This window comes from Pezoporus occidentalis, unplaced genomic scaffold, assembly GCF_034315485.1.
Source record: "Pezoporus occidentalis ecotype Australia unplaced genomic scaffold, CSIRO_AGI_Poc_V1 ctg103, whole genome shotgun sequence".
NCBI lineage: Eukaryota > Metazoa > Chordata > Aves > Psittaciformes > Psittacidae > Pezoporus > Pezoporus occidentalis.
This window is the reverse complement of record NW_026912812.1, coordinates 256,965-278,327: the sequence shown is the minus strand read 5'-3', so window position 1 is coordinate 278,327 and position 21,363 is coordinate 256,965. Positions and strand designations below refer to the sequence as shown.

Genomic DNA, 21,363 nt, shown 5'->3' with positions numbered 1-21,363 from the left:
CCCTCAAGCTTCCTCTTACAGGTTTTAATAATGAAACTTCTCAAACTTATTTGCATGGAATTTAGATATGCACTTATGATCACACATAAACTTCAAAACAATGTAAAGAAGAAGATCTGTTGAAGTTATTAATTTCTGAATATTGCATATACATTCATTTGTAGCCAGGCTAGAGTCAAGTGAAGATGAAAGCCTGATGGCTTCAGCATGAATTATAAGAACCACAGCGATTTTCATGTTAAGGAACCTCTCCCTTTCTCAAAGACTGGCTACTTTGGAAACTAAATTGTACTAAGCTTCGTTTATTACTAAGAACATTGCCTGCTGAACCTTGACTAGAAAGGGTAGGTTATAAAAAAGAAATCCCAGTGTCCCAAAGACTGATCATGTCTTGGATTTCACACTGTTGGTTGAACCTTTGAAAATTTTGCACTTCACTGCTGGTGCCTTACTACTATGGTCCTTCTTTACCTGTCAGGAAGATCGACTTCAAGAGATAAAAGGATTTATAAAATGTAGGTTTAGCACAAAAATCAGTGCATCAGAACTTGTTTGAGAGGAAGAATAGATGTTTTTCTGGAGAGCTGGCTCTGATTCCCTGGTAAGCAATCAAAGTGATTATTGCTCACTGGAGGTAACAAATGTAAAGGAAAAAAGTGAACAGTGGCCTGTGCTGGAAACTCATTAAATGTTCACATTTCACAAAGTATGCAATGGATGGAATTTCATTATTAGTTTTAGATTTTAATTTTTTTCATTATTAATTTTAGTATTAGTTAACTTGTATTATGGATGTCTAAAGCTTCAACTTACTCAATGGAAAAAATAAAAATATTAAAAGTGGAATCAGGCTATTATTCTAGATAGTCATTTTAACCTAAATTAGTAAAACAGTTCTCAGGTGAACAAAATCACCTGAGACTAAAACAGCTTCAGTTTAAAGTATGTGAGTAGGAATATTGTTCCTCACTAGGAAAATGCATTTCCTAAAAAGCCATTTGGGCAAATCTCCCTCTGAAATGTGAATGACTTCCACCAATGAACTGCCTGAGCTTACGATGCTGTTGACTACCGCAGGTTAGGTACCGCCATGGTTGTTCACTTTCATGTGGAATTAGAAACAGAATTCCATAAATCATGAAGAAAATGGATTAGTCCAGAAGAAAATTTCTCCCTCCTGCAGACAAAACTGGACAGTGAGGGAACAGTTACACTTCTGGGAACAGATTGTGTGGCTTGAAGGTATCCTTTTAACAAATGTAAAACTTACAAAAAAAGGACAGGCTATGTTGCTTATATTACTGCCTGATTATTTCCAGATGTTACTTAACAGATTTGCAGCATTGTTGAACTACTCTTCTATCTCAGCTTATCTTTTTTGCACTATGCAAGAAGAATAAACAAGAAGACCTAGTACAGGCTCTGGCTAAGACATGTGTCTGAATACATTACAAGGTAACAGCATGGTTGAATACAATTAAATTCTTGTCTATCATGTTGCTAAACCAAAGAACTACTGTAAGGTTGGTAAACTGCATAGGCAATTACAGTGAAACATTTGATACAGCGCTACAACTGATTTTAAAAGATTATCATGCGAAGCCAATATAGCACCCAGGAAACAGTAGTAACAATAATTAGAAATAAACTAAAATAATTTTTTCTTAAGTTAAAAATACCATTTATGAAGTAGCAATAAACAATTAATAGGTTACGAATAGCCAGCTACAAACCTGCCCAGCTACAAATCTCAAAAGGGAAAATACTTCTTTTTAGCAGCATATATGCAGAAATCTATTCCTGCCTCAGTACTTTTCAACTGTGTCATTAAGCAATGAATATAGAAGCCTTCCAACTGCTAACTGTGGCTTACTATTTACAAAGTTTATTTATAAACTCATTTTCATGCAAGTATAAAATACTAATTCCATGGACAAATACACATTTGTTCATCACTCTAAATTATATACATTGTATTTGCATCTAATATTCAGAGAAGTGCAAAGTCCACAGTGATGTAAATAACAATAGTTTTGTAAACTATCAGACGACGAGCTCTTAAGAGATACCGGTAACTGTATGATAACATACTTTTTTGTATACTGCTGAAATCAAACATTTTTGCAGTAAAAGAACATACATTTCAGCTACATTCAAGTGATTATTTTATTACCATATATTATACATTACAAACTTTAGTGGAGATGAGCAAGAGCACTACAAAACCATTTAATGCAAGAGGTGTACTGCATGGTATGTGCAGGCATAGCAAAGGAGAGACAAGAACTGGAAAGAAAAACAAGCTAAGGAAACTTGTACAAAAATGGACAGTAATACTGACTAACACTGGGTTATAATCTTACTTGTAACAGACCTGAAAGGCTAATAGAGATCCAATTCAGAAACACCTGTGCACTGTAGGTACAGTTTGGTGCAGATCAAGAGTGCACTAATACAGTCAACACTGTACGCATAAGATAATGCACAAAATACGCTGATATGCATATAAACAACTAATTTGTTTACAGTAAGTAGGGCAGCACAGTTGTAGCACTGCACCCTTGGCACTTAGTGATAGGACAACAGGTATTTGGTTTAACTAAATTCATAAACAGGATATATACTGGTTTGTACGATGTAAAACACATTATCCCTTTTAACCTTCTGGTTTTACAGTATTTTCCTAATTTTCAAGTTCAAACACAAACACACTACACTAACTAGATATGGAAGACGTTTCAGATTTGGCGTAAAAAAAGACCTCCAATTAAAAACAAAGGACAGAAACTCAAATTAATTCAAATTACATTATTTAGATCCGTTACTGATGTCTTGTGCTGAAAAAAGAATCCGAAACGTTAACCAAACAAAAAAAAAAGCAACCTTGTAATACAACCCACAATGTCTTTATGGGCTTTTCCTGAACAGTAATTGCTTCCTTAATGTCCCTTTCATATATGGTAATTTCACTTAAAAGAACTGCTGAAGTTATTCATCTGAAAAGCTGTAACTGAATTAGAGGTTTGGCCTAGCATATGGTATCACACAGAATGGAAGAGAATATGCTTTTCTTTAAAGCAAGTATGTTTCAGCCACAAAAGGATTCCAATTTTAAGTGATTGTCCTTTATTTAAACTATATTAACAACTATCAGGAGGGAGCCAATTAGGGTTGGTTGTTTTTTTTTTCCCGTTTTAAACTGGCTAAATTGCCATTTTATATTACATATAACAAATGTAATAAAACATATAATGATGTAACACTTTAAAATTAACTGCTTTAAAATATTTTACAAAGACGTTTTATTATATATGACCTATACAACACACAAGAGTATGAAATATTTTGAACATATACACATTTCTGTATTTTTCATGTAATTATTATTTTGCACCAAACATTGGTGTCTGTAATTCTAACAATCCTTTCAGATAAAAACTCAATGTTTTTGTAGATATGGGTTTACTTCCTGAAAAATAAAGCCTATTACAAGGAGAATTTCTCTAATGACTTTTTTCTTTTCCCAATTTCGTATTTTGCACAAAGCTTTTCAAATGGATCAACATACATAAAAAGACTAACCTCTCTGTAATTTGCAGTGCAATTTGCTAGGGATAAAGTTGAAACCAAACCTGACCCTCTCCCCACTACCAACACTGAAAACTGCAGTCAAAGTAAATGTCAATACCAATCGCTATTGAGACTCCTTTCCCCCTTATTTAAAATGCAAACCTTTTCAATATCCATTTTAATGAAAATATTTGCATAGAGCAGCCTTGTATTATTTCTAAAGAACATTATGAGCATTTTAACACAAGATAAGGCACATGTTTTTCAGCATTAATAATCTAAAACTAATCCTGAGGATCTGCTCCTCCCCCTCAGCAAAGTTTGCTTTTTTAATATACCCTGTATTACCTGAAGAAAGCAGAAAAGCAGTATAGAATAAACTCTTTACCTGAACTAAATTCAGAACAGTAATGACTCTTGATAATAGCATAACAAGTCCACAGATAAAGAATTTAGTCATTATCTCAGCAAATTCTCTTTAGGGGAAAAAGAGAAAAAAAAAGGTACAGCCAGTAGCACTGTAAATGTCAGACAAAAGTTCACATAATATGGATGACACATAACAGTGAGTTTTACTAAAATAAGCTCCCATCAGAAAACAAGGTAGCTAAACTGTGAGGCACTTAAGGTTGACAAGAAAAGGAGGAATGCAAGGGGTCTGTTTCATAGAAAACCTGAAGTTGCATATCATATTCTTGTATTAAGCCTTCTATTAAAGTGCTAGAAATTGAGAGTTAAAACAAAAGGATTTAAATATAAAAGAAGTGATTAAAGAGCTTATTATGCATTAAAATTAAGTGCTTTTGATTCTCATTAATTCAGAGCTTTTTAATAGTTTTTAAAAAATAAAGTCTGGAAATAACCCATGTGTGAAATCATCTTTCTTGTGCCATTGATGCTATTTGTAAAGTGCCCAATTATTTTCTAAACAACAAAACCATTTGCCTTATCTTATGTTGTATAGCATGACATAGTCTGTAACACATACGTAATCCATACTGCAATGATACAGTCAATCTGATGGAAAACAGCACATGCGTACTTTTAATTAGAGGTTTTAATTCCTCCCGTCACTCTAAAAAGCCAGGTCTTGGATTACATATCCACCAGTAAATAGTGCAACCAACCTCGTATTCTCAAAATGTAATTTAGCTGTTAAAGCCCGATGCTCAAAGAGATTTATCAAGCCTTTCCTCAGAGCAGCCTGACGCCCAGACAAAATCACAGATGGAGCTCTAGAACTGAATCACATAAATCCACTAGATGCCAAATCTGAGAAGGATCTGGGTTCTGTTGGATGATGAAGAGGCTGAAGATGTGTGGCAGTCTGTGTGTTACTGATCACATCTAACTGAGAGGGATATGCTTCATTTACATTTCCTCCATTGAAACCGTTTTGGAACTGGTGGGAAAAGAGAGAATATAAGTGGTTAGAATGGGAAACCAATTTATTTTAGTTTTTTATAAATCCTCCCAAAGACACGGATTCAATGAAATAATCTTAAAATACAATGGATAGCTTTTAAACTCTTTTTTTTTTTTTAATGATGAATTAGGAGAAGTTAATTTGCATTAAAGTAGGGTCTGAATCACCGCTGAAACTCTCCCATGTTGCAGTCAGTGAGAGTCCTTTGTCTGGCTAAGTAAAGAAACATTGCTATCATCATTTAAAGTGTTGTAGAAAGCACAGTCCGAGCACTCCTAATTTCCACATCCAGCTGTTATATTTTAAAAGCAACCTACTTACATATTTTCATGTCTGCAATGGGATCCAGACTTTACAGCTCTTCCAGGAATGTGCATGCAGTTCTATGGGTAAGCTGAAATGTACTGCATCCAATCTACAGGCTGAGCTATTACAGGGTGGGCTTTTCTGATAAATGGTCTACGTATTGACAAGTAAGAGCAATGACTGGCTTTCATCAGTCTTGACATAATTGTTCACAGGATTATTTTAATGATCTGATGTAATGTTTCCTGTCATGCTATGGAAAAGTCACTTTATCTACAAAATACTCTAGTCAGTCATGCAAAGAAAATACAGCAAAGTATTTTAAGCATTTCCAACACCTCTTCAGGAGTAGCTTAGACCCTAGGTATTCATTCATTCAAGGTCTGGCCTTAAAAATATATATTATAGAATCATTCATTCATCTATCAATATATGCTGGGTATTGGAAACTTCTTTTTTTACCTTCCACACAAACATTAAATTTAGTGTGACCAGTTCTTCTAAGTTTTTAACAACAAGACTATAGCCATATGAATTATGTTTTTAATCAAAGTTGCCATACTTTTAAAGATGGCTACAATAACATAAGCTAGGATTACTTCTGACAGAAGCAGATTATTCCAATATACTTCATTAATAAGATGAGCATGCTCATTAAAATTTCTAAGAGTTCTCAACACAGAATCCAGTACTTAGCAATGTTCCTCCTGATTAATACAGGAATGCTGACCTTAAACAAGTTATTATATTATATAAGGCCATTCTGCCCTTCACCACTGAAAGTGTTTTTAGACTACATTGGCTATGATCCTAACACAATAACAAGGTAGGCAGAAGGTCAAGGCAGATGACTACAACAGACCCTTCTGGCTTTCTAATCCTCTAGTCTTTTCCCATTGAAATTGATGAGAGTAAGGCGGCTGAGAAAAGGATAGCGATTGTGGCTTACATAACAACGTCTGTCCTCTCTCCAGACTCCAACTGCTGATAGAGATGTCATTGTGCTAAATCCAGCCACAAAGACTGCCCTACTTTGGTTTGACTGTGCGAACACAGGCTCAGACAGTAGTATCCTATCTGCTTAGTCACATCCTAACTTGAGTTACCGATTAGCAAAAAAATCAAACCTTAAGTTTATTATCGTAAGTAGTGATACATCCTCCCTATTTACAACAAACAAATGTATATTATTTGCCACCGATTTACAAGATTACTTCAAGTGCAGCAGCAATACTTCAGACTTACTAGTTCCCATTGGTTCACATATTTGAAAGTTCTTAACTCTGATACAAGACTAAATACAATCTCTGTAATATAAGCATATACAAATATAGGGTTATCTTTCTCTGGACCAATGACATTTCTAGATAAAAACTGTTTCTACATTAAAACACTTCTCAACATATTTGGTTTATATAAAGCCTTACTTTGCCATCAATCTACAAAAATGTTAATTTGCAGACACGACTGGAGGTGGAAACTGAGTAGTCTGATACAAGAGGTGCTGGGTTTTTGCATGTGAACAGTATACAGCAGTGTAGGCTGCTAAAATCCATGCTATTTGGTTTAGGAACAAGCAGTGTCTTCCTGCCTGAAACCATCCCCAGTTGGCATACATAATTTTTGGACACATAAACACTTGGAGAGAGCTATTGGTTAGCTACGATCACTCTTTTACAAAAGGGGTTGGGGGAATAATCCTTCCTTGTCTCATCAAGGAACATGCTCCTTTTTTAAGCTCATTTGGACAAATGTTCAGCAGTTCTCCTCAGAGGTAAACAGGAGCTAATGTGCATCAGTTCTGCACTAGCATTCTGCTTATGAATGCTATCCAGATTCATGCAGCATAGGTATACCATAGCAAGAGGGGCTGAATTTGCCTCTGAACAACTCAGAGATAACTTTCCACAAAGCAGCCTTTGCTCATTTTTTTTTTTAATGACAAACAAGCTAAACACAGTATTAGTACTGAAGCACAGTACTGTAGCAAATAGGAAGTAACAGACATATTCATTTCCTGCATTCAGAGGTGCTTAGTCGTTAGTAAAATTTATGCAGACAAGTAAGAAGAAAAAGCAAGACAGTTAAGAAAAAGAATAATGCAACATAACAAAATAATCTACAAAATAAATTTAATTGAAACCAACCATCAAAAAGAAAGAAATGGAACTGCTTTTTCACTGGCTGTTCAAAACTTGTGCATCGCACCAGTATAGCGCTTGTGAACAGAACAATTCTACACTATTTTACAGATGAACTTGGATGACCCAAGGAACTGCTTTGCAGCAACCAAAAACGGAAGGGCTAGTAATGTTGACCAGGCAACACCGGCTTGGCAACATACAGCCAAGCACTGAGCAAACTTGTCCACTGCAGCTTGCCAATAGCTTCATGCTCTTCAGCTCTTGGGTACCCAGGCAGCAGCTGGTCATCTCGCTGAACCATCCTATATTTTAGCTAGATTTCTGCAATTCTGCAATCATGTTATTTTCCACTACTGAAGCAGTTTTAGAAAAGGGTATGTTTCGTACTTGTATTAAGCGTATCAAAAAACTGGGTATGTTCTACTTGCATTCCTCACCTCTGTCTTCTGTAGGTTAAATGGCAATTAATACTTTAATTCTGTAAATGCTTAAGCATGTGCATAAGCATTTGTAGGATCAGTACTTTAGAACCTCAACTCCCTGAGGTAAAAAAAAATAAAAACACAATAACTATAGCCTTGTACTTGAGCATTAACTGACAGAAATGGTAAAATTTAAATTACTTCAAAGGTTGTTCAGGAACTGCCTTAGTAATTGATTTTTATTTTATTTAATTTCTAAGTTAATTTTACCTATGAAGAACTGTGCTTAATGCTGTAGTCTATGCTACAGCCAGGTGCTGCTTCTACAGCTTTTACTGTGCATTCTGAAAAAGGTCTAACTTACCTACTTGAATATAATTTTTTTCCTCCTATTTTGTCCGCAGCAGATAATTTAGCAGCCTGGGGAACAAGCCGACTTTCACTTATTGTGTGTAGAAATGCAATAGTGCATAATATTTCATGCTATTTATGTGACATTACAATCTGGTATTTTAAGCAATCCTAAAAGCACTGAAGAATCTGAGAAGCTAGAGAACATTAGGGTTTTTTTAAAAAGGTATCTTTCTGGATCTTTACAACATATTTCATGAAAACAAACGTGCCAGACAGTACTTCTGACATCATGACACTCCTCTCAAAAAAGATATATAAGCAAATCCTAAACTTTCAACTCATCTGCTTTTCCTTTGCTCCTATGGGAAAATTACTGGTAGGTATAACAGACTAGTTTGCTCACTCTTGTTTTAATACTGCAAAGAGAGCTACAGAGCTATGGATACCTGTACATAACAAACTGACCAAATACAACTCTCTTCAATCTAAAGAACAAATAAAGAAAGGACATTCCCCACACTGCTAACCCATCAAAATCAGTGACACACAATTATAGGAAACTGTGCCCTGGTAGCCACCCAGAACTATAAAACCAATGCAAGCACTGGAGCAATGCTGCTCACCTTACCTTGTTCAACAACGTTTGTTGACATGTCATCATAGGATCATACTGCATTTGATCCACGCAGCTGGGCTGTGCTTCTTGCGTGCACTGGTACATAGAAACAGCGCCTGCGTAGCATGTTTGAGGAGTTAGTGTAACAGATTCAGAGTTCATCCCGCATTCATGATTTTCAGGAACTTGGTGCAAGCAACTGAGAAAATCCTCCAAGTTGGAAGAAGCAGAATAGGTTGATCCATCAAAACCTGCTAAAGGGAAATCCATTTGAGAAAAATTAGAAAGCTGTGGCATCACTGATGTGGGTTGCTTGTAAGGGATAAACTCTTGCCTACACGCATACGGGGAAGTGTTTACTTCTGATTTGTAAGAGAACTCGGATGTAGTTGTATGCATGCCAGGGAATTCATATTGCTGGGGCTGCTGCTGCGAGCAGCTATGAGGCATGCTAGTGCCAGAGCTCCAATTTGTGAACATCCCATTGACTTGCATATGTTTCATCTTTTGACAGAGTTGTTGCTGCTGCTGCTGTTGCTGCTCCATGAGCTGTTTCTGGTGCTGATGAAATTGATGTGGATCTAACCCTGGCTGTACCAAGCAACCTTCATTCTGAACCAAGGACTGCTGCTGGTTACAGCCTGAGTATAAGAAGTCAGACTTATTTAAGGAATCCTGAACATAAGTCAGGATTTCATCAGTTATGTTAATATCCCCAATATCATCCACATCAGATATTTCTGTTTTAAAAAACTCCTCATCCTGCTGAATACACTTTAGATCTTCAAAGTCGATACCCAGATTTTTCATGATGTTGTACAAATCACTGGTTTTGTTATCCTGAAAGAGTGCTGCACTGTCTTCAGGGAGAGGAACAGTATTGTCCTGGGAACACTCCATTATCTCCCGCTTGAGAATATTGTCATTTCCAGCAGGTAGAAGATTATCTATCCAGCTGCTGCTAACACCACTACCCAGTTCATCTCTGCTGTCTGCAAAGAAGTTCTGCTCAATGGAAAGTTTATGTGATGCTGGAGGGCAGAGATACACAGATTCATCTTGCCTTAACATGGCACCTAGCAGGGAGTTTGGATCCACAGAATCATTTTGTAGCGTTGCCTTGGCTCCTTTCCCTGTTGTGCTTTTATTCTTCGGCTGAGAAGGATCCGTAAGGCTCAACATAGGAAAAGATACCTCATATAACACAGCCTCACCAGTGGCAAACATGAAGGGCAATTTCATGTTACGCTTCCGTAGATGCTCTGCCCCTTCTTCATCTCTGAAAATAAATCATATATATAGCATAATACTGCAGTACTAAGCAGTTATTGTAGTCTTCTTGTCCCCTGGAATTAATGTTAAAAAAAAGAACTGTATTTGTAGGCATTTTTCAAATTCCTAGCTATTCTAGCTCAACTTGGCTGAGTTAAACCAAGAGGCAGATTATGAAATAAGGAGCTTATGACTGTAATACCATATTTACATATTACATTTGTAATTAAATCTAGATAGCATACACCATTTTCTGTGCATTATGAGCTGAAATGAAAATAAGCGGGCTTTGCTTCACACTTTGCTTTTCTTGGCATATCGAGTAAATGAATACTTCAGTACTGAAGTATCTCTCTCTCCATTTTACAGACTCCTTAACAAAAATTATTTAACCTGTATAATTATGCTGAATTCCATAATATGTAGAATTTACTTCAGCACCATAAAGGACTTAATTTACGTTATCTGCTGTTTTTTCTATACAACTGCAGTTGGACTGCTTAGTTTTCATTAATGTGGATACTGTATTAAAAATAGGGCTGGAATGAGTAACATGGTGCTTGTATCCCTGCTCTCATTCTTCATATGAAATAAAAATGTCTAAAGTTTTACACATAAAGGACTATGCCACACAAAGTACTGAAATAACAGAATTATTTTCAATAATTCAATATTTGTTAGCAAATTGAAAGAGGCTTTCTTTTTGGCGTTCAGGTTTTAAAGGGGGTTTATTTAAACATAAATAATTCATTTCTGAATATAAAAAAAGCTCAAAAGTTTTCAGTTTTTGAAGTATACTGCTTCATATAATGATGACTTACGTAAGAGGTCTTTGGGTAGAAATGATGTAATCCGGTCTTCCATTCTTGTAGACAAGACGTGCATTTGCCTGCACCCAGGCCCATCGATTTTCTTTGGTTAGAAGCCTAAATACAGTCATTCCACTCTCACCTGTCTTCATCACTAGAATCAAAGAGTAAGCATACTTTTTACTGTCCAGTGAACAAAACCAAGAAAATCTGGTATGTCATGAAAGTACTCCCATTTGTACATCAATTTTACAAATCTCATGTCCTCAATCAGCCATTTCTCTACAGCACTAATTATTCTTAGTGAAACAGGATAACTGATCACTTTAAGATGCCTACTTTAATTTACTGGTAAGGTAACAGTCAAACTGCAGGCAATCGTCAGAGATCCCCTACAGACTGGCAACTGTAGGGGGCAACATCCTGTACGGAGCTTCATCCATTATTTCTGCAGTAACAGAAATTAATAAATACTAGAACATGTAAATGACAAGAGCTCAAGTCTCTTTTACATCTGAAAAGTGACTATTACTTAAGAAATCAAAACCCACATTTGCTCTGAATCCAATTCTTTCACATTTTGACTGGTTAATGGAGAGCTACTTCAAAATCTGTTGTCATTCCCACTATTACTTCACTGGCAATGCGTGATAAAAACACTACATTTTTTGTTCTACATTGCTGAAAACACTGCATTCATAGACAGAAAATGTGAATAAAAAATAAGATGAGAAAAGTTTAAGAATCTTCAAATAATCTTTGCTATATGACTTCATTTTATCTTAGCATGAGAAATGCAAACCAAAAAAACAGTTTTAAGACAAAGTTTTAAACAGTAATTTCAAAACAGAATTTCAACCCATTCTATTCTGGAAATCTTTATTCCTTACTTAAAAAACAAAATTACTGATAGACAAAAGGGACTGAGCTATACCTGAAGAGAAAACATGCTTAATATAGGTTGAGAACTAAGCTACTGAAAGGTTAAAAAGAAAAAGCAGCTTTTTAAGAGGAGTCAGTAGAAAAGAAGCAGCCACCAAAATATCCAGAAGATGTTTCTGTAACTTCCAAAGACAAGTATGTTACAGCTAACAAAAATGTAAAAAAAGAAGTCCATTCAGTAGTTACATATCAAATAACTGATGCTTATTTCCTTAGCTTAAAACATTATACTTCTCTCCTTAAGCTGCTACTTAAACCAACCAAGAATCAGAACCCAAAAGACACTAGCATACTAAATCACAGGTTAATTTGTGTTAAAAATCTTACACGGATATCAGAATACTTTATTTAACTTCCTAACAGGAAAGTTCTCTCTGAAACAGTCCCTTTGCCCAAAGGAAGTTGTTGAAACAGCAGAAGCTGGACCAAGCAGAGAAGGAAGTGAGAAAAGCAAGATATGACAGAAACTGAAATATGTAACCTAAAGGGGTCTAGATATTAAATATTAGTTCATCCAGTGTAAGCTTTTATAGGGAGGAAAAGATCACATGAACAGTGGTCTTTTTGTTAATAACTTTTTTTTAAGGGTACTTCATAGTATTTTTTTCAGTACGAATATAATATATGCTTTAATTTTTCAGCCTTTCTTAGGGAATGAAGCTTACTTCGGACATGATTTTCAGCACAATAAAGCATATCAGCTGCATGGATAAACTGGTATCCTGTTCCTCTCATACATAGCTCTGCTTCAGTGTATCCCAGGACAATCTTTCCTCTGGAAGGTAAAACCAAAAAATTGCAACACTGCTGATGAACCAACTCACAGAATTAAAGTCAAGCAAGTTAATTATGGCTAGAACATTTCATATGCAAGTGCTAACTACATTTTGTTGCAATACCAATTGCATGCAGAAGCATGATGGTTCTAAAAGGAAAAATACAGTCAACAAACAAAAATTTTTACTAGTTCCCCAGGGTGCTTCCAGTGACCAGGAACGGGCTCGCAAAATTATCATTATAAAAAAAAAAACATGGAGGAAAAATAGGAAAAAGGGGTGGGAAACAATATATGCAAAAGTGTAAAATGTGACAAAAATTGAAGGTTTCAAGTGAAACATAATGGAAAAAAAATCAAACAGAAGAAAGAAAAGCCTGTGTTAACATTTTGTTAACTTTTACTTGTATCAGTTTATAGAATCCATAGAACATTTTGGTTTATCAACAGACATAATACCAAGTAATTTGACTACGTTATCCCATAAGTAGGCATGGAAATCCATATGTGATTCCACTGAAAATGAGTCAGAAACCTGAAAGCACTGTCAGTCAATAATAGGAGGGAGAAGAGAAGGAAGGAAGGAGACAAGAGGCTTTTTTTTTTTTTTAATAAAGAAGCACCTCAATGGGCTTCTTGACATGTTAATGCATAGTTATGTTATGTTGATCTGGTAACGCAATAGCATTTCCAGTATTTACATAGGGAAAAGAATGACTTGGAAATGGGTAAAGCCACAGTACAAAAAAAAGGACTAATTTATTTTGAAGTAAATAACATCTTCATTGTATTTACATCTATTTGAGTTGAAGGAGAAATAGTTAGGTTTATGTGGGGGGGGGTTGGTTTTTTTTTGGTGGTGGGGGGGGAAGGGGGCTGTTTGTTTGGTTTGTAATGATTGATTCAAAAGGCAATATGCCCTTTCAAGGAAGTACACTGACAAAGACAAAAATCCAAAAAATTTTGACAGCTCCAAAACAGTCATCAGTATTGACTGCAAAAGTAGCCAGCTTTACATTTCAAATACATAGATGAAACCTATCTGGTAAGCAAATTATCAGAGTGTTAGGCAGAATAATTTACACCTACTTTGCATCACAGCCAGTAGGTGTGAAATCCAGTTTGTGTTTAGTTCTGAAGATGAAGTTTTTGGTTCGTATCTCAAGGATAGATGGTGGCTGCAGGGGAGTAGCTACTGCAAACAGAGCGAGCTGAGGAGACAGAGAAGCACCATCTTTCCCTTTCTTGTTTTGTCCATGGAGAAACTTTAACCGTCCTTGAAAATTCATAGCCTTAGGATAAGGAAAAAAGTAACTGTTATATGTTGGAGATACTTAAGAATAAAATATTTCTGTTATGATGCAATATATATAGTTACCTTTTTTTAGACCCATCTGATTCAAGCTTTGTACCATCACGTACACAAATGCTAGCTATGATACAGAACATTGTAGTTATAGCCCTGAGCATATCACTTTGAGATCTACTAATAAACTCACTGGAAAAAGAACTAACAGAAAGTTAGTAAAAACTGGATTTTCTAATATTCTGGTAAGCATGGCATTATACATGCATACCATTAACATCAAATTATTTATCTTGCATTTGTCAGTCATTAGTATGAAGTATGCAAACATGTACAACTACAAAATCCTACATAAACAACTCTATGTGTAAGAAGTCACCTAGAATATGATAAAGCCACATTTCTTTTAACATCCCCAACATCGACAAACAGAAAAAAAAAAAAGTATTAGAAAGAGCAAGTACAGACTTTCTCAACTAAGCGAAAACTATGGCTCTGTTAGTTATCGTGACTTACTGCATTTCAAGATACTCAACAGAAAATCATTTTTGTAATGCTTCTTTATCTGCAAATCACACAGTACTTTACAAAAGCAGACCCTTATTCATTTTTCATTGAATAAACTGAGCCATGAGAAATGAGAGAACTTGCACCTGGTTGCAACATGTTGAAGGGGACAAATTTAGTGTCACTAACTCAAACATACTGGTTCAAGCAGCTGGGATAGCTATGAAGACTCAACAAATAAAGCAAGTTGCTGTACTTACTGTAAACATAGTGAAGATTTCCAACTTGCAAGCATACGCGGAAGTTTTTACAGAGCTCCATACTCACCAGGAACCCAGATGAATTATCCAGGAGGCATCGTAACCTGCAGATGAAATTCCTTTCCATAAAGGAAGAATTCTCTGGAGGAAGTTGGTCTGGGTTATAATAGGTTGCTGGCTGTGAAAAGCCATTATCTCCTACAGGAAAGGATTGTTTATAAGGATTATTTTTAGAAGAACACCTACTGAAGGCTATCTATAACAAATCATCTTCTGTCTCATAAACAAAGCATTAGGTCATGACCTGAGCAAGAACAATGCAAACTGGAAACATCCTCAGAGCCTATACTGATTATAACACCAGGTTAAGTACCAGTTCTTCTGATGGGAGTACGTGTTACAGTATTTGAAAACTGCATGTGTTTAGTTTTGTTTGGTTTTTTTTAAATTTTATTTTTTTTTTTAAGTCTTGGGGGGTTTTGAGTTTTGTTTGGTTTTTTGTTTATTTTGATTTATTATCTTTGTCAACAGTCTAGACTCTATAGCAGTTGCAGAGAGCAGAGTTCTCAATAAAGAGCACACCAACATTTCTGCAACTGCAGGATCTGCAAAAGGCATAGCAACTATAAGAAAAAAAGAGACTCAAACCCATGATTGACAACTAGGATACCAACATGATATTCTTCTGCCACTTCAGGACAAGCTTCTGTTGCTAAGTAGCATTTAGAAACAGACTTAAACATTTGGAATATAAAGTAAAAACAGAAGGTAAATCAATAAACTTCTGATAGAATACATATGTTCTGCACAAGAATACATATCACACCTACTACAGAGAGAACAGTGATACCAGAGCATGCCTACTCACAGCAAATTTAGCAAAGTGATCTTGTTTTTAATATATATATCTATATGAAAAATGCACAAACTGGTCATTTCCCAGAAATTCATACAGAAAATTTAATAAAAACTGGTGGGCATGCCCTTCAGCTTTTCTGCCATAGGAGCAACTCAGTGTTATCCTTTTGGTAATTACAGAGCTGGAATTTGAATGCAAGTACCTTATCTGGGTTCCCTGAAGCATCTGTCAGCTTCCTGAGGAAAACTGGCAGCTCTCAAGAGCGAACAGGTGGAAAAAGCAAGACCGTCTGTGGCTCGTGAGAAGAGGTGAACAGAACTCAAAACAGGAGGGAATGTGCTTCAAGCCCAAACCTCCTACATCTGTGAAGGGCATACTGCTGCACTTTCCCAGGCAGAGAGGTATTGCTGCCAAGATCTTGGAGAAGTGACACTGTAAGATGGTAAAGTGTCTTGCAGAGCATCTGCAGTCCCTGGAGCAAAACTACCAGTCAACACTGCAGGGAGCAGAACTCACATCCCTCATGAAGCTCACACAGTATCTCATCAACTCCATGAAGTGATGGGCAGATGATGCTGTGCATTAAGTCCTTTTCTTTCTCTATGAGCTCAAGACCATACATGGTGGTATAGCAAGCAAACTTTAGAAGATAATCCAGACCTGAGGCCCTGAAGCAGGTATTTGGGACTGAAAAAAACACAATTCTGCAGACTTCTCTGGGAATATAACAGGACTGGGACGAGAGTCCGGGAGGAGTGTCACAGTAACAGCTGAGGAAACCAGTGGTCTAGGGGCATACCCCAGGGCACTGAGTGAGAAACAACCAGTCTGGGCTAACTGAAGCAGAATTAGTTCCCAGACTCAGGCTGGAATCTGTGCTTAAGCCTGAGTCCAATTATATCTATAAATATCTACATAATGCTAGCTGAACATATTAAAAAAGAAATTGATTAAAGTAGCAGGAATGGAGAAGATCCTTATGATCATAGCATTATCCTTTGTTATAAATCTGAACTTAGTTTAAAAATCCTCAACATCCAAACATTTTGTATTACTTGAGGCCCTAAAATAATTAGCAGCTTTTAGTCAGTTGGGAACACAAGGTACAAAATAAACAACTGTTTGTAATCCTGCTCACCACTTCCTGTTATTCAGTCAAATCTGACGCCAAGTTGACTTGGCATCATACTTTTCAAATGCAACCTTTTGTAAATTAATACGCACTTGGTTAAGTGCTACAGAACACTGTTTCACTCTAAAGCACACAGTAAGCCAACACATATAAGCCTCATTTCTGAATGCCAGCAGCTGCTTGCTCTACCAAGCTGTAATATTAACTAGTTGCATAGCATGTTTTCAACTGGACTGCGTAGACAGGTGATGCAATGTAACAATGTTGACAACTAAATGAAAGATTGAAATCTACTGAGCTGTGAGCCAGTCAAGTTAGTAACACTTGCTGGGTTTTATTTCTCTGTCAAATCACAGCATTTCCATACTCTAAAATATTAAATATGAAACTATTAAGAGTTTTAAATCAAGTTGCTTTATAAATCGTAGATTTATTAAAAAATAACATGGACTTTTTCTGGATTAAACCTAATAACCTGTAACCAAGTTAACTTACAGTAACAGAGTTTTATCTACATATTTAAACAACTGTTGTGCAAAATGGAGCATTGTTGAGTTGTCTCAGCAGTTTTACTGTCATCATGAGGCAGGCATATGCTTCCCAAGTTACACGTCACTATCTGTACCTATAGATCTCTGTTCTGATAGATAGTAAATGTGTTTCTCTTTAGTTGTTTCTCACTATAGCAGGTCGTTTAAGCATCAGCCAGTAACATGTGATAACCTGATGCTCTAACAAGCATACCATTTGGTCTTAAAGGCTCATGTATTTCAGCTTTCATTTCTCTTCCCTTATTCCCAAGAGAAGTGATGGTCCATGTGGTAGCCTGCACATAATACTGACAAATGTAGATGAGAACATTCCTTGTCCTTCCATGACATTAACACTGTAGCTAGCACATTCTTAGTTACAGAGCAGATCTACCAGCCTGCAGCTTAAAGAAGCTGTCATATCCAACTGCCTGCTGGCCTTCCTAAGGTAAAAAATCTAGTGCCATGATCTGTAACCAAGGGTAGCAGATAAAAAAGAGAGATCATTAGTTCAGAGAAATCACTTTCTCATTCAAACAACTGTTTTAAGACAAGCCATACAACTAAGGGTGAACACAGAAAAATCAAACTTCCTTGCTTATTATGTCACCAAAAGAAACTGTCCACTTCTGACTGCCCTGTTTGCCACACAAACAGGCAGGTACCTGCTTTGCTGTTTACCACAGGACAAACTGATCAGACATGCAAGCCAGTAACTTATGCTCCAAATTAAAGTCTTCCAATTTAAAGTATAATTAGTATTTTAATGGTGCTGTCCTATAAATCGCAGTGCTTACCTAAAGTGTAAAAAAATTGTAATTCCTATTGTTAGCTTAACATAGCTCAAATTCAGTAAGTTTAAAAGATGTTATTCCTTCCTTTGTTACTATAAAATAATTAATTTCTTTTTTCCTTTACATACAGAGATTAAAAAAACCCAAACACTCATCAGACAGGAAAACACAAAAGTTGAGTGCATTCTCACCTTGTACGCTTGGTCCAGAATCTCCAGACTGGGCAGGATTTAATGCCCAATGTAGCTGTCGTTGAAACTCAGGTCTGTCTTCTGTGTGAATCAATTCAAACACACTCTGATGTATAATATCAGACTGTATACAAAGAGGAAAAAGGTGGGAAAGAGAGAATAAGAAACTTGTATGACAATGTGTGATATAAATTCCCTGACTGGTAACACTGCTACAGATACAACAAAATCCAATTTTGCTCAGAGATAAAAACATACATTTGCATGCACATGGCAAAGCTTTGTGAAACAATTTTTAGCAGCACAGAAAATAATTCAGTCACACCCATGACTGCAAACATAAGAAATAATAATTAAAAAATACTACCTTAGAAAGAATAACATTACGTCAGGTATTTCTTTACCTGCTTTTATCTAAACAAGCCTGGAACTGTTATGCTTAAGGTTTAAATCACTTAACTTTACATACTTGTAAGTAAAGTACTTGCCAGCTGGTACTTGGACCTGACCCATTCTAGGTGCTGCAGGAATACAAAAGAAGCCAAAACTTCCAGAACTAAGCCAAGTAGATTATAAACATTGGTTTTGTTTGCATGAAAGCTTTGTCAGTTCTTAATGATGCATTAAAATCTGTAATTATTAAGTATTCATATCACCATCAGTTGCATAGTTAGGATTGTGAATCTAAATGGTGAAGATGGAATTAGAGACAAAAAGCCCACCTAAAATATTCAAGAAAAGCCTGTCAACTCAGAGGAGTTAAACTGCTCATTTTCTGCATGGATGGAAAATCCAACCATTCTATAAACAGAAAGTATTTAAAATAAAACATAGATCTAAAGAAATTAGATGAGCTGGCAAAAGCAGAAGCCTAGCTCAAATTCTGATGTGATGAATTTTATAAAAGAGTCAGTATTTTCCAGAATAAATTGCCAGAAATGCTAATTTTTGTAACTTTAAGACTTCACTCCTATAACATGCACTTGATTTACTGGCATTACTATGCAAATTTTATGCCCAATTTGTTTTCCGAGCATTTTTCTTCATTCCCCAACACCAAAAGAATCTGTAACCCCAGGAATAATAATGTTTTCTTTGGAATATTTTCTTCTATATAAATATTCCCAACCTCTTAGCAGTTAGCTAAAATTGCAGAACACGTGGAGTTTCTCCCTATTTTTAGACAGCAACTGAATCTATCATGAACCAGTACCCAAAGATATAACCCAATAACTAAACTTTTATCTTCTTAACATAAACTAATCCCAGGAGTTCCCTAAGGAAGGCAACGTGAGCCCACTGGGTCTTGGTCTTTACTACTTTGGTACGTGGCTTGCAAGCCCAAGGAAGTTAGACACCTGGTCTGCATCATAAACTGTAAATAACAAATGCTGCTTTGAAATAAATAAAGAAAGAAAGAAAGAAAGTAAATATGAAAAAGAGAACACTAAAATTCTAAAAATACTGAAATCACTCAGTTGATAGTTAAAGCCTCAGGGCATATGAAGTTAATTTTGTATGAAGGGTTTCTATTAATATAATTACCTTCCTATTGAATTATGTCTCACTCAGCATCATAAACTGGGTAAACACCACAGTATTACATTTCAAACAGTTGTTCCAGTAAAGCCTAATTAAGTGTGAAAATTTTATGTCTCGCCTAACTCAGCTTTGGGAACTTTATTCCTGTTGTGCTTGGCCTGAGGTCCCATTTCAGCTATGTAAACTGATAGAAAAGTAATATGGTTTCAAAGTAACCCAACACAAAGTACCTAACAGACTTCTGTTACACAAGCTATTAGACCCTAAATGTGAATACTGGTGCCTTCTGAAATTAAGAAAAAAATACTGCTAAGAAACAGAGGAAAAAATAAACTTACTTGTTGGAACCCCAAGTAGTCTTGGATAGTAGAAGAGACGTAAAAAACCACAGCATCAGCCGTAACAACTAATACAAAACCATTTAATGCCTGGGGAGGAAACACCAATATGTCAGCTTCAGAGACAAAATTCCAGATAATTGCTGTGGCTGTAAGTCTTCAGAGACAAAATTCCAGATAATTGCTGTGGCTGTAAGTCTTACCTATGCATTAGTCTCTCAATAAAATGTGAAGCACGCGAAAACTTATCATTATCAACAGCACAAACAGAAGCATTCTTCATTGCATCTCCCTATAGTACACGTGGCACAGTGAAGAAAATTGCTTCTAATGAAGGAAAAATGGATAACTGGAAAATTCAGGGAGAAGCCAAACCCTGTTGATGACTTTTATTTAGTACCCTTGATTGTAGGAGATGAGGGACAACAGCAAGAACAACCATGTTTTATCTAGTATCAACCACAGCTCACAAGGATTGTGTAGCTCAAGCCTTCAGGACACGCTGCTGCTGCCCACTGCACAAATGGGAGCTATATCACAAACCCATTCCCCAAATCCGTTCTATTCATAGTGCAGACGGGCCTAAGTGGACAGGAAATCAAGCCATCAAGAGCTCCTATAGAGTCCAAGAAAACATTTTATAGCTTACTTAAAATAGAAAGCCTCTGCACAAGTGGACTGTTGCAAGTAAACAATGTTTTTGAAGAGATTTCCCCCTTCATGAAGCAACAGACTAAGCGGCTCCTCACTCAAAGTCACGCAAAGGGCATTTATCTGAACTCCAAATCAATATGGTTCACAGCAATTGTGATAGCAAACAGTACATTTGTGACTTGGCAGCTCATCTGAAAGGTGCTGATTTACTTCTATGGATTTCAGTCAAGATTTAACAAAAGGCTGTCTCGAGGGACCAGATTAGCCACTTAATTTCCTCAGCTACATTCAAAGTAAAATTTGTCAGCATACTCAAAACGCATTTTTCTGAAACTCTTTATTATGCAAAAATATTGTAACAGAAAATGTAAAGTAAGTGAAGGATATCCTATCTTACTGTAATAAGATATTTTTTATTATAAACCAGCATGATTTTTTTCACAAACATTAACTACCATAGCCCCACACTGTGGTAACCACTATTGCTTTCCCATATTTTTTCTTTTCCATATTTTGCATATTTTCCATACTTTGCAGAGATACAGTTTTACAATTTCTTGTTCTTTTACTAAGACAATCTAATTAAGTCAAGTTAATATCTGATTAAATGACTG

At 36.0% G+C, this 21,363-nt stretch overlaps 1 protein-coding gene across 1 annotated transcript in view; it reads right to left on the bottom strand.

Moving 5' to 3' along the window:
* Positions 1 to 1,863: 1,863 nt before the first annotated feature.
* AHR (aryl hydrocarbon receptor) overlaps positions 1,864 to 21,363 on the bottom strand; it is a 59,388-nt gene continuing 39,888 nt past the window's right edge. Inside the window, exons 4-11 of the mRNA XM_062616503.1 lie at positions 20,096 to 20,185; positions 18,216 to 18,339; positions 14,777 to 14,907; positions 13,726 to 13,928; positions 12,527 to 12,636; positions 10,932 to 11,073; positions 8,851 to 10,117; positions 1,864 to 4,972 (exon numbers count right to left, since the gene is read on the bottom strand). Coding sequence (XP_062472487.1) covers positions 4,817 to 4,972; positions 8,851 to 10,117; positions 10,932 to 11,073; positions 12,527 to 12,636; positions 13,726 to 13,928; positions 14,777 to 14,907; positions 18,216 to 18,339; positions 20,096 to 20,185 — 2,223 coding nt within the window. The 3' untranslated portion in view covers positions 1,864 to 4,816. The remainder of the gene's footprint in view (positions 4,973 to 8,850; positions 10,118 to 10,931; positions 11,074 to 12,526; positions 12,637 to 13,725; positions 13,929 to 14,776; positions 14,908 to 18,215; positions 18,340 to 20,095; positions 20,186 to 21,363) is intronic.